We start from the raw sequence: 14463 nt of genomic DNA, 5'->3' as shown, positions 1-14463 counted from the left end.
ACCCAACATATTTCTAATAAAGCATATTCCTAATAAGGTACAACATACCAAACCTGGGTAAAATTTATGCATGGAGATGTTTCTTTTCTTTGACCAGAGATGGGACACGGCTTGAGGTAAAGAAAAAGAGTAAAGATACACCAGAGAATTGAAAGGGTCAGCTGGTCCCTGCTACTGAATGATACCCTGGGAGCAGAAGGAGTTTGGGAGCTGTGGTCATGGGCGAGGGAGGCCCTGAGAACCCGAACTCTGCCACCTGAAGTCAGTGTGTCTAGCTAGATGTGTCATCCAGGAGCAGCGGTGGAGAAGATGCAAACAACGTTATGCAGAAGCCTTGGTAGGTCTGTCTGGATCAGCATCGAAATTGCCCACAGGTGCAAAGGCCTGAAGTCCATGCTGTGTTAGGTACCAGCATCTTCAATAAAGACAGGGCATCTGTTCCTGGGGCTGCACCAATCACTGCGGTAGGCACTGAGGACTGGGGAAATGGTGGCAAGATGTTTGCATCTGTGTGTGTGTGTGTGTGTGTGTGAATATTTTTACTTTTAAAACAACTTTTCTATGTATAGCAATGCAATTTACATATTAAGTAGTGATTTAATAGTTTTAAACCAAAGAAAAATGGGGAAAACTTTGGGTTACAATCCCCTTGCCCTGGAAGAATTTTAAAGTAGCAAACAACACCTTCCATACAATCACGAAATTCTTAATGTGTGCTCTGTGGGCCTCCTTCCCTTTTCCCACACTCCCTGGTAACCTCTGGTTCCCCCTTGTGGTCTCTCTGCTCTGGTTTCTTTTCCTCTTTCCAGTCCTTCTGCACATCATCCATCCTTCCTACTCACCCCTCATTACCTTCTCTTGTCTCCTTCCTGACACTTTATTCCACCTATACCTGTTCACATACACATATGATTACATTATAGCCAAGGTCAACACATGACAGAGCACGTGGAGATTTTGTGTTTCTGAGCTCAGATGCCTCTCTCAATAGTATAGTTTCCAGATGTATCCATTTCCTTGCAAATTTCATGACTTCCCTTTTCTTTATAGCTGAATAATATTCCATTGTGTATGTATGTATACGTATGTATGTATGCATGACATTATTATCTATTCATCTGTTGATGGGCCTCTAGGCTGGTTCCATTTCCTGCACATCATGAACCCATCAGCAGAAACCATGAATTTATACATTCTCTGTGGTAGGATATGGAGTCCTTTGGGTACGGATCCAGGAGTGCTACGGATGAGTCACTGAGAGCTCTTTCTGAAGGAACCGCTATACTGATTTCTATAATGGCTGCACTAGTTTGTCCTTTTTCAGTCAGAATGGCTATCACAGACAACAAATGTTGGAGGGGAGTAGGAAAAAAAAAAAACCCCGAAAACCCCACCTTTTACTGTGTCCTGTTTTAAAAGTACCAAGTCAGAGCTCTGTAGACGCTGAAGACTGGAGTTAGACTACATCTCCAGGAGAGTAAGGAGCTGCCAAGAGGAGAAAAGATGGCTGCAGCGGCTGGAAGGAAAGGGCTTTTTACACCAGGTTCACTTTACCTGGGCGACCAGAGCTTTGGCAGGGCCTAAGCCAATTACAAGCTCAACCCTTCCAGACTGGAATCAAAACAAAGCAACCTTTGAATTCGCCGCTGCTCACCTGAGTTTGCTTGCATCATTAAAGCCTTCCCATACTTCAGCTAAGCAGGGCTGACCCACGAAAGCAAGCGGCTCCCTGGTCCAGAACACAGGCTGGCTTTGCCTTTCCTGTGCCTACTTGAAATGTCTGTCACATGACCAACCCGATACCACTGAGCATAGTCCCAGCAGGCTCAAGATCAGCCATCTTCAAAGATAGTGTGAGCAAAATAATGAATAAAGGTTTAAGTTAACACCGACACTTCTCTTTGCCAAGGCAATTAGAGGTGTAAATAATCCATGAAGCCCAGTTCTCCAGTCCTTCGGGCCAGCAGGGGAGAAGGTGAAAAGAGCCTTACATAAAAACACGCAGTCGAAAGTTACATCTATTTCACATTTGTTATCAATACAATAAAAATGCGTAAAATGTAGGAAAGATGGCTTTTGTTTATTAAATCTATTTTTAAGAAACCAAAACCCAAACGACAGGTTTCAAAAGATGGGATGCCACAGTATACTCAATCAGACCCGTAAACTGCCACAAGAAGGTCATTTCACAAGCAGAGGCCATGATGCAGTAACATGGTGTGTGAGGTTTCAGGACACATGACTGCCTTCTGTTGTGAGGAAGGAAGCGTGAAAGCTTCATCTCTACTCTGTACAGTTAGCTTTTCATAAACTGCCTGAGCCACTGTTTCCACCATAAGACTGAATACCTTGGGCCATCCTAGCCAATTCTAATGTGTTAACACACGCTAGAGGTATTGACTGTAGTTCTGCTGTCCCATAGCCCCTGAGCATCTGAAGCAGGCTCAGTTCAAACTGAGATCCACTATAAATACAACATGCCTACCATACCTGTAAAACTTAGCACTAATAATCAACAAAGCTATCTCGTAATTTTATACTGCTATTTATATACAAATATAACATGATGAAGTGATAGCACTGTGGATATATTAGGTTAAAGCAAATATATGGTTATATATTATTTATGTTGACATTATATATTATTAAATAGATTACATTATATCATTTACATTATGACATTTAATATTTGAATAAAAGTAAATATATCATTAAAATTAATTTATCTATTTTCTTTACATTTCTTTTAGGTTTATGAATGTGAAATTTTTATTCTGAATCAACTTCCATTTAACACCAAATACTTGGCTTACACATGAATTAAAAAAAATAGATGATTTAACCAAGAGCTGGTTTTTAAGTCAGAAGCTTCTTCTAATTTATAGGTCCTAATCACTACAAAGAACATAGTTTTTTTTTTTAAAAAAAATCTCATTCATAATGTCTTCATACAATACAATACAAATACACTTGCATACTTCATTAGAATAAGTAGTTTGCTAAGAAAATGTTCTCCAGCACAAGAATGAAAAAAAAAATCCAATGAATTAGAAAAACTGGGCATACACAACTTAGAATAATAACTTTGTTGATTTTCTCAATTTAAAATTATATCTTGAATGCAATGCCAACAAACACACTTCAGCAGGTTTTTTTTAGCTTGACTGATGATACGTTCAAAATTTGGCTAGGTACAGAATCAATCTGGGCTCATAAGGGCTCACAGAGTCTGAATGAACAACCAGGGAGCCTGCATAGGACAGACCCAGGCATGCTGCATATATGTTACAGCTGTGTAGCTTGGTCCTCTTGGATTCCTAACAGTAGGAACGGGGCTACCACTCATACTGGGTTGCCTTGGCCAGCCTTAATACATGGGGAGGTGCTTAGTCTTACTGCAACTTGATATGCCATGTTTTGTTGATATCCATGGGAAGCCTGCCCTTTCTTAAATAGAAATGGAGGAGTGGATTTGGGGGTGGGGACAGAGGAGGGAATTGGGGGAGGGACTAAGAAGAGGGGAGGTAGGAGAAGTTGTGGCCAGGATACAAAATAAATAAATAAGATAATAAATTTAATTTTTTGAGTGGGTAAATAAACATAAAAACAGAAAAAAAACTGTAAGAAGATAGAGCAGCAAGAGTAAAATTGAAGAACATGGGTTTGTTTTGGTTTGTTTTGTTTTTCGAGACAGGGTTTCTCTGTAGCTTTGTAGCCTGTCCTGGAACTAGCTCTTGTACACCAGGCTGGCCTCGAACTCATAGAAATCAGTCTGCCTCTGCCTCCTGAGTGCTGGGATTAAAGGCGTGCACCACCACTGCCCGGCTCAAGAACATGTTTTTAAGTTGCTATGAAGGAATCTGATATTAGGTAGCAGAACAGAGGACTAATATAGAATGGTGGGGACTGTTCTAGCTTACTATCTATTGCTGTGATAAACATATGACCAAAAGCAACTTGGAGAGGAGAGTGTTTATATGGCTTATAGGTTAGAGTTCTTCATCAAGACAGGCCAGGGCAGGAGCTCCAGCCCAAAGCCAGAGGCAGGAACAAAAACAGAAAGCGAAAGCGTGCTACTTGCTGGCTTGCTCTTGATGCTTTTATTATACAGCACAGGATTGCTGCCCAGGGATGGCACCACCCACAGGAGGCTGGTCCCTCCCACATCAATCATTAATCAAGAAAATATTCATGGACTTGTCTATTGACAAATCTGGTAGAGGCATTTTCGCAATTCAGATTTCCTTTTCCCATGACTCTAGTTTGTGTTGACAGAAAACTAATTAGCACCAGGTCTAAGGGAGGAGATCAACACCAGGAAAACTCATGTGTAAAGAAGCACCCTAAACCACAATGGGGAAATGAAGCTATTAAATATTTAAATATTAAATATACTGAATGGAAAGAAATTTGAGGCAAAAATAAGACCATGACCTGACATCTCATAAGAAAGTGAAACCCTCAGGACTTAGTGATGTCCTCATACAAACTGAAACCTAGAAGTACCGGAAGAAATTTTTAAGTAAAAACTTGTCATCTTGAAATGAAAAGTGATAACAAAGGAGAAATTTTAAGCAAAAAAGAAAATCTAGAAGATAATAGTTCTTAGAAGGTAACTTGTACGCTAGGGAGCTGGCTCAATTTGTAAAATGCTTGACTTGCAAGTACAGGAACCTGAATTTGACCCCAGATCACAGAAGAAAAAGGTCAGGCTTGGTGGTGCACACTTGTAATCCCAAAGTTGAAGAGGTTGACGCAGGCAGAACCCTGGAGCTCAATCAACAGCCAGAGAGCATAGCCTCCTTGGAGAGTTCTAGACCTGTGAGAGACCCTGCCTCAGACCAGCACACCAAGGGTAGACGGCTCCTGAGGCCTGACACCTGAAACTGTCCCCTGGCAAGATTAGCATGCATACACGCAAAAATAACTACAAAACTAACATATAACGTACAATCAAGGAAGCGTTCCAATCTTTAACCTACAAGAAGTTCTTAAAATCCAAGTATCTTGTTTTCTCTTGCATGTAAAATCTGAAAAATAAATAAAAGATGTAAAAATAGGGAGGGATAAGAGGAGGATGCAGGAGAGAGCGAGGGGGAGGAGAAAGTGACCCAAGTGTGGAGATGCCACCATAGAGCTCACAATTATTATACACTTAGAAGAAAGAAAGTATCAATATAAAATAAACTTTGTATAGGAATACAAGTAATCAACTCGGAAACAAATCAAAAACTAAACTTACCCAAAACATAATTAGACTTACAGAGGTAACCCCTCCTGAGCCACATATTTATCAGAATAAAATAAAATCCACTGTACATTGCCAAGAAGAGCAAGAGATTATGAAATAATCAGAAGAACACACACTTTCTGATTATTTCCAATGGAAGTCTAAAATAAAATAATCCTTCCAGAAAATCTGAAATATGTATCGAAAATTACTAAAACACACAGCGTTTTGACCTAGAAGTCCCATTTCTAGAGACTTTGCCCATAGAAATAATTGAAAAGGGACAGTACAGTGTATAATGATGCCTATTCAAGAGTTCGTTTACAAAATAAAGCAAAACAAAACAAAAAAAGCCCTCAAATGGTCTAAATATATACCCAGAGTAACGTGCAGGCTAACCAAAATGCCAAACAAACTCTAAGGAAATAAATAGCAGTCTTTGCATTTAACAAATACTGACCCCAAATATGTACAGTCATTGCTTTAGGAACCCATCCTCAAGTTCCTTTCATTCACCACCCTTTCTGTCCCAGCTCCCAACTGGCACACAGTGGACACACAACACATGCTAGTTACAGAGTTACTGTGAATTATTTCCTTGGGCAAACTCTGCCCCAACTGTACGTGGCCCCAGAGGCTGTGGAGTGTATACGAATATATTCGTGGTAGAAAGCAAACCAAAGGGGACATTCCTAAGACATCAGTCATGACTCTGGGGAGACTTTTCTGAGATGTGGCTGGTTTGTGTCCCTTATGGTCCTATATGTAAGCCCAAAAAACTGGCTGAGTGAGTAGAACTGCTGGTTTGGTCCATTGTACCCTCCCATAGGGTGACATTATACCAGTGAACAAAACAGACAGACAGTCCTGCCCTTGGGGAGCTTAGAAGCCAGAGGACAAGAGCATGGAAAGGCTCATTTGTTAGGGAGTAAAGAATGAAAGCCAAGCCAAGGGCAGCCATCCCCACCCTGACATTCACCCTAGCAGAATTCTCCACAGAGACGCCCATAGCAGACTCCTCAGCCTCCACAAGCCTCCTCTGCCCGGGCAGCCTTTCCTGGGCTGCTAACCAGGCGCCAGCATCCTGTATCGGTGAACTGACAGAATGTGGGGTGGATTCTCTATATGTCAGACAACAATCAAGTCTGCTGCACTTAGTGTCTTCAGAATTACACTAGCTGAAATGACACCTCAAGATTGGATCACCGTGCTTGCTCCTGGTTATAAACCCATCCCCATGACTCTTTCATTCATTCTTTGCGCACCAGCTCCGAACTAGCTGGCACACGGCAGGTACACCACACACGCTAGCCAAAGACACGAGGTAGTTCAGTCATGTTTGGTCGAGACAATGGAAAAGGCTTCCTAAAATTTGTCCTTTGCGAGAACTTACCTTGTTCCTTTTGTTATCTTTGAAGTGAATTGAATGTAGTATTCTATAACATCACAAAGGTGGCCATTTGCTGAGAGGACGATGAAAGCTCAGAGGTTCTACATACATCATGGCATGTTTTAAACAACCTTGACTAGTCTCACATTTCCACACTGTAACACTCAACAGAAAATAACAGAAGCCCATGGGGAGGTCTGCTTACGGTTTTAAAGTATATTTCCTCCGTTTTGAATAACACGATGCTGATGATTTTGTGAAGTATGGGGTCTAAAATTTTCCCCACTTTCTTCAAGCAACAGCCTCTGGCAGTCTGGCTACCTGATTATGACTGAGCGTGTTTGCCTAGGAGCCATTTCACATTAGTGACACACCACTGAGTAGTGGCATGCTCAGCTGGAAAACTCCATTGCCCAGCTTCTCCTGCAGATGGGTGCGAACGCAGATGGGGCATTTGTCATTGTGTGGCACTTGCAAGAAAATCCCTTACCCCCCTTCTATGGCTTTCTTGTTTGGAACTGCTATAAGAGAGCTGACACACAGTGACCATGCTGTTGATGGTATGAAAGTTCAGGACTGTGGAGGCTCAAAAATGTGAGCTTATTCCTACCTTGCCTGAAGGTCAGAGAGTTTTTGTTTGCTTAAAATTGTTAACAACAACTCTGGCTACAAACCCTGACCTAGGGTGTGGTTGCTTTGTGTTTTGGACATTAAGAAGGTCTCTACAGGTAGATCCACTCCACCATGACCAAGGTCAGATATTCAAGCATACTTCTGCTCCCTCTTTTGAATTAAGACGTTTGACTTAAGGGCTTAAGGGCTGCCTTCAGGATACTTGGTCTAGGGTGGGTTCACTGCCTAAACAACAGAATGCTTTTCTCATGAAGTAATGACTTGATGGTTCTAAGCACTGACACAAGTAACTGTTGTAGCTGTCCTTTGTATCATGTTAAAGCAGTCTTTTTCCTTCTTCCCTGTAGTATTGGGTATAAAAGTATATGGAACTCCCTCCCGACGCTACCCTATGATTCTGCTTTATTATTTTCATTTGTGTCTTTGTTCTCTTTATTTATTTCTCTAATCCCCATGCCCCTACCCTGTTAAATGGTATACTTGTCAAAGCTGGTCCCAACATAGGATGATAAAGTAGAAAGGCCTCCAGAGTCAACATCTTGTAGGACTTTATGTGGCAGGCATGGCTGACCTTGACTGGCTTCTTCCACACTAGCTTTTGAGAGAGGAAAATGGTATTCTGTAAAGGAGACTGCACGTTGGTTCCTGGTCACCCAGACCCGAATAATCACACAAAACCTATATTAGTCACAATACTGTTTGGCCAATGGCTCAGGCATATTTCTTTTTTTTTTTTTTTTTTTTTTGGTTTTTCGAGACAGGGTTTCTCTGCAGCTTTTTTAGAGCCTGTCCTGGAACTAGCTCTTGTAGACCAGGCTGGCCTCGAACTCACAGAGATCCGCCTGCCTCTGCCTCCCGAGTGCTGGGATTAAAGGCGTGCGCCACCACCGCCTGGCCTCAGGCATATTTCTAACTAGCTCTTACATCTTAGATTAGCCCATTTGTTTTTTGTTTGTTTGTTTGTCTGTTTTGTTTTGTTTTTCAAGACAGGTTTTCTTTGTGGCTTTGGAGCCTGTCCTGGAACTAGCTCTTGTAAACCAGGCTGGCCTCAAACTCACAGAGATCCTCCTGCCTCTGCCTCCCGAGTGCTGGGATTAAAGGTGTGTGCCACCACCGCCTGGCAGATTAGCCCTTTTGTATTAATCTATGTATCACCATGAGGTTGTGGCCTACTGGTAAGGTTCCAGTGTCTTTATTCTTCAATAGCTAGATGGTGTCTGCCTAATTCTGCCTTTCTCCCAGCACTCAGCTTAGTTTTCTATTCTGCCCTGCCATAGGCCAAAGCAGCTTCTTTATTAACCCAATGGTAATAAAACATCTTCATTGCACACAGAAGGGAATCCCACATCAGTATTTCAGTCTGTGATGATGAAAACTGTGTTCCAATACCCATTTGGTTTAGCTGGGATGGCAGTAAAGAAACCTAAAAGTATTTAACCTTCTGTTTCATCTCTTCTTGCTTTCTGGAAAATATCTAACTATGAGTGTTTCAATATTGCCTTTGAACTGAAACTTCCCAAGTTTGATTTATTTCCCTGTATCTGACTTCACTATTTCTAAGGATCTTTAAAACATGTCAGTTCTGTTTCTTTTCTTTAGTACTGTAGCCCAGGCTAGTCTAGAACTCACTCTCTAGCCTGGGCTGACCTTGATGACTCAGCAGTCCTCCTGCCTCAGTCTTCCAAGTGTTTAGATTATAAGTGTGAACAATAGCATTCAGCAGAAACAGTCAACTTGTGTGTGTTATGATTATAAATGTTGAATTATTCTCTTATTGTACTGAGCATCTTTGGCCAGTTTGATAGGTTCCTTTCTACTAGTCAGGCTCAAGACTGTAAGGAAGAGTTCCTCAGAATGGACTCTGCACCAGAACAAAACAGACAAACAAACAAGAGGCACATAGGCCGCCACTGCGCCTGCCTGCTCCAGTCTCTCCAGGGTCCAGTGTCAGAAGCTGCATCTTCATGCACTGGGATCTTATAAACATGAAAATTAAAATTAAATTAAAAAACCCTGCAGATTGGATATACTGTTTTCAGAAAACAAACAAATAAAACATTTGTGTGTGTGTGTGTGTGTGTGTGTGTCTTTCTGTCTGTCTGTCGTTTGTCTGTCTCCTACCCTTCACTCACTGTAGAGTTCAGCCTGGGTGTGTTCCTGTAACATCCCAGACTCCCCTGCCTTGAGGCCTCTTCCCAGACCGTCCCCTCTACCTGCAACACTCTCTAGTCAGATCTATAGCAGACCTCCTTCATGTTACCTTTCTAAGGAAGACTGCCCATCAAACTTCAACATACTTCTTGCCTGAACTAACATGGTTCTTTGGGGACACCATTTTGTGACAAGGATTTGACACCACACTGGGCCCTTCAGGGACTGTATATTAGTGTCATGCTGAAATGAGAAATTAGATTAGGCAAACTCTAAGATCTTGTCCAAATATTCATTTCTACAGCCAAATGACTCACTTGGTATTCACAATGCTTTGATCCAGCCATACTCCGCCTGTCTGAACGTACACCCTCCTTCCAGACTTCCCCTACCTGTAGCCATGTTCCTGAAGTCTAATGTAAGCCATGCCCATTTACAGCATCTCTTTCAAGCCACTGTTATTACCTTCACCACCTTCTAGTTCTGAAATAGATTCAATGCCCTTTAGAAATTGCTATCTACAGGTCAGCAGTGTTCAGCCCGACCTCTGAGCTTGTCATAAATATAATTGTTCTACACACCCCTGGACCTCCTGTATGAGAATCTGTATTTAACACGATCCCCTTGTGATTCTCCATACACAAAGCTGGCTCGACAAGAGGGCTCTGCAGTCATCCCTACTCTCTTGCTCATTAATAAGCACAAATTAAAGCCCTACATGTAAACAGGACCTATGCCAACCACAGTTAGCTCCATGCTCAGTTAACAACCTGCCCACTACGATGATTTGCTGCCTACTTTATTTAAGGCTTTTCTATACTGTTTGGTTATAAACAACTTACAAGAGCACAGTACTTGTGCATCTGGCCAATCTGAAGTCAGGGAACAGAAATGCATTCAAGTCACTTCAAAGGAGGTAAAATGGTTTAACACTCCACTGGGAATTCAGAACAGAAAACTATGGAAGGAAGGCAAGGTCTGGTCTGCTGCTCTTCACCCAGTTTCCGCTGCCTATTTGGGTATTATTTGCAGGGTACGCTTCAGTCACCCAATTTCTCTCCTGCAAGCCCATTTAACTCTGTCCCTTTTTGTTTCGATTCTCACTCTGCCTCTAAGCTTAATTTTCCCAGAAGCCATTTGATAGCACAGGGACTCCTTTCTACAAAACCACAAAGTTACAAACTCGTGAATCACTCAGGGATTGGCTGCCCTTGAGTGAGGATCCCACCTTGTTCCAATCAGCTGAGGCCAAGAGGACTGCAGCTTAGAATTAGGTCCTATCTAGTAAGCAGGAGCAGGCAAAGATCATTCCCTAGGAGAGGAACCTGGGGGAGGCCAACCAACAAGCCACACTTCCAGCCCACAGCTCCAGGGATACTGGAACCTAATAAGGTGAAATCCACCAATATGGGGGGGGGGGGCGTGTCATTCACCCATCAGCACCACGGCCCTGACACTGTGAACACACGGGACCACACAGACTCAGTGAACAGTAGCATCTGTCGCTCCTGACACAAGCCTGTCACTGTACTAGCTGATTGACTCTGGTCAACTCACTACGCCATTCTGGGTCAGGTTTCCTCACCGTGATACCCATTTCAACAGCCTTCAGAAGTGTTGCAAGATCCCATATGGCAATTGTTGGGAAAGGGTTTGAACAACACAGGTGCCAATCAAAACAATACTGCAGTCTTTCAAATACTAATGCAATTCTCTCAACCTGACACAGCCTCATGTTGTTTTAGATCTCGTCTTCTTCCCTCCATTCCCTTTGCTCTATGACCACCCATCAGTTGCTATTAATTGTAAACACCAACTAATAGGATAACATTTTCAACACCAACTGTCCTCACATTATGGCTTCCATGGCTCAATCGGTGAGTGCATTCATTCATTTCACTCAAAATTACAAAAAAAAAAAAACCCATAAAAACAAAAAAACAAAAAAACGAAAAACCAAACCAAAACAAAAAAAACCCATGTCTATAGTACTAAATTCTTAAGTAAGATACAGGTCAATTTTGACTTTTGTGTCACCTTCTGACACAGCAGTTTAATAGTTCCCTGTCTCTTTGAATTAGAAAACCCTACCTATTAAGAGCCCAGAAACCCTATTTTTCACAAAAGAGCGGTACAGTTCTTACTGCCTCCCTTCCCTATCCACCCTCTCACCCTGGCCCTGCTAGGAATCCTATTCTCCTCAATTCTATCCCCCCTCACTTTATCATGTACCTTATGGTCAAGGATAAGGATGGGGACCGGGATGAGAATCAGTACCATAGTAAGATAGACCACCTCTTACAGCATCCAAGGGCAGGATTACAGCAGAGGGAAAGCAAACAGAGGAAAATAAAAGCACAGCTTTGCCCTAACAAAACCAAGGAATGTTTACTGAATGCCTGCCACACGCCCGACAGGAGGCAGAGGGCTCCTCAGTCAGCTAGCACAGCATTTCAGCCTTTCCCAAGGCGCCCTTGTCCATAACCTAGGGCATCTGTTGCACACTTCCTACAAGTGGAGCCACTCAACAGCTGGCCCTGGGTGGAGCAAAGAAAGCATGCACCTTACTCAAAATCAGAGAAGCCGGCCAAAGTGCAGGTTTCACGCAAAAAGAAAAACAAAAATGAAACCTCGTACTAGAGCGTAGTAAGCCGCAGGGGACAGAACTCCCGAGACAGGAACGCCGCCGGGTACCCACTGAGAACCCAAACCCAATTAAGGCTCCTCCAGCCCAGGGAGGCTGGGAACAGTGGATCAAAGAATCGCGACGCCTGGGAATGGCAAACCGGCTTTTCGGGAAGCCGTGATATGAGGGCAGCACAACAACAGTGGGTACTGGAGGCCGGGGGATTGGGGGAATCTATTCATGGGGGGGTGGGGAAGCTGATTGGGAACAGAAAGGTTGCAAAGATTGCGCGCTATCGGTGTGTGTGTGGGAGGGAGGGTGACGGGGGTGGGGGGAGCGAGTGCACTGGGAGGCAAGGACTGAACAGTCGTGCTGCGGGTATAAAAGAAACATTGGGGCTCCCGCCAGCGCACAAATTCGTAGGTTTTGGATCCTGGAAAGCATTTGCCAGTGCACTGAAGGCAGAGCTGCAGGAGGGGTCCACTAGGGATGAGAGGCGACAACCAGACTACTGGGAGGGGGTAAAAGATGGGACACACACACACGTCGGACCCCAGGCATGCTGGGCGCACAGCCTTCTGCTGCTGCGGTCACTCACCTTCCGCACGAGAGCGGATCTCCGACACTGTTCTCCGCATGGTGGGCATCACGACAGCCCCTGCAGGTGGGTCTCGGGCGGGGGACCCTGCACCTGTCACGGCGCCGCGCGGGCGGGAGAGCTGGCTGCGCCGCGCCGAGGGCTCCGCCGCCGCGGGGCCGCGCCTCCCACCCTGGGCAGCGTCGCCACCAGGAGCCTTCTGGGCACTCGCAGGAGGAGGAAGGCAGCAGAGGAGCTCGGTCCGCAGAGCCGCCTCGGTCTCCCGCAGCGGCAGAGGGGAGGGCTCGAGGGGCGGAGCCGGAGCCGGCGCCGGGGGCGGGGTCTGCGGGGAGCGCGCTCACTCGCTGGTCTCCTGGAGTGGGACGGGGACAGCGCCGGGTCTCCAGGTCCCGCCCAGTTCGGGCCGTACCATCCGCGGGGAGGGGACATTGATCTAGTATCCTCGGTTTCTAGGCACACCTCAGCGTTCCTCAAGGCCAGCATCAGTATTCCAAGTCTTAATTAAAAAGGAAGAGCTACTCTAGTTTATGAAAGCTCCGGTGCCCCTCCAGCCACCCTCTGGCTCCTCAATGCGATGGAACCGCCCGTCCTTAGCGCCAGAGTGTGGGGTTCGGTGTGGGCAGGCAGAGTCTAGGGATCTGAGCTGGTCAGGGTGACGTCCCTGCTGGTGTGGGGGATCCTGTGTTAGCCATCTGGGTGGAATCGTAGCCTAGATCAACTCCCAGGCTGACTTCTGGCCTGCGCTGCACTTGAACCCTCGTTAGTAGCAGGCTGTGAGGCATGAAGCCGTGGGAGCCGCTCCTCTTGTCTGGAAGGCTTAGAACCTCACCACCAACGTGGGTGTGAGCCCGTACTTCCCACCAGCTAGTCTTCTACAGTTCAACCTGTTAAGGCTCTGAAATTGCAAGCAAATCAACAGTTAAGCACGTGGTTAACCAAGCAATTCAGTTGCTTGTGGTTTCTGCCCTAGAATGTTCGATGCAATAGTTTATTCTCAAAACTTGGTGGGGTGTTGATATAAAATCCATAAAGATGTCCTTATATCCTAGAGACCAGCACGACCTCAGTACCTTTTATTTTATGAATAGTAAAATATACTCTAAGAAGTCGAAGCAAATGCAGTGTTTTTAATTTGTTTTTGATTTCACCCTGGAGATTGAATGAGGAGGGCTTTATGCCTAGCAATCTCCCGAGCTGGGAAGGGAGGAATAACCAGGTAAGCTTGGTCCCTCTCCCCAAGTTGTTCTTCTGGGCACCCAGTAGAAAGGGTTTCATACCAAGGCCTTTCATTTGTGATTTCATTCAGATCTAGGAGAGAAAATATGGAGAAGTTTAACTTGAAAGAGGTGATTGCAGTTCGAGCATAAGGAAAAGATAAATAAATCTGCTAATGGCATCTTCTCTGCATTTGTGGTATTTCCTCTACTTCCTGCAGGTCGCACTGGCTAATCAGAACTCTACCTCACATGAATTCCCAGGGGGCCAATCCATATGTATGAGGAACTCACTCCACCTGCCTCATAGTCAGAGGCTGGGATCAGAACAAAGAAAACACATTTCCTGTGTTCTTGGAATCTCTCAGCTTAGAGCAGACTTAAACGTAAATATGTCCGTGGCAGCGATGGCCATAATTTAAAACTATAGTCTGTTGGAAGAAAGAAAAGGAATGAATCCTTAACAAGACTGTCACCAACTGGCCATTTTTACTCCTCTTAGGTTCCACAATCTCCTAGGGGAAAAGCAGGCTTCCTCTTGATTGATATGAATGTGTCTGAAACAAAGTAAATGACCAAGAATGGGGGGGTGGGGAATCAGCTTTAAAAGTAAGCAAACAA

General features: G+C 44.4%; 1 protein-coding gene across 1 annotated transcript in view; it reads right to left on the bottom strand.

The window, feature by feature from the left end:
* Atp8a1 (ATPase phospholipid transporting 8A1) overlaps positions 1-12885 on the bottom strand; it is a 213162-nt gene extending 200277 nt beyond the window's left edge. Inside the window, exon 1 of the mRNA XM_038327824.2 lies at positions 12629-12885. Within this exon, the coding sequence (XP_038183752.1) occupies positions 12629-12677 (49 nt within the window). The 5' untranslated portion in view covers positions 12678-12885. The remainder of the gene's footprint in view (positions 1-12628) is intronic.
* Positions 12886-14463: the final 1578 nt, after the last annotated feature.

This window comes from Arvicola amphibius, chromosome 1, assembly GCF_903992535.2.
Source record: "Arvicola amphibius chromosome 1, mArvAmp1.2, whole genome shotgun sequence".
NCBI classification, from domain to species: domain Eukaryota; kingdom Metazoa; phylum Chordata; class Mammalia; order Rodentia; family Cricetidae; genus Arvicola; species Arvicola amphibius.
Note: the sequence above shows the minus strand (reverse complement) of the source record. Positions and strands in the feature narration are given on the sequence as shown.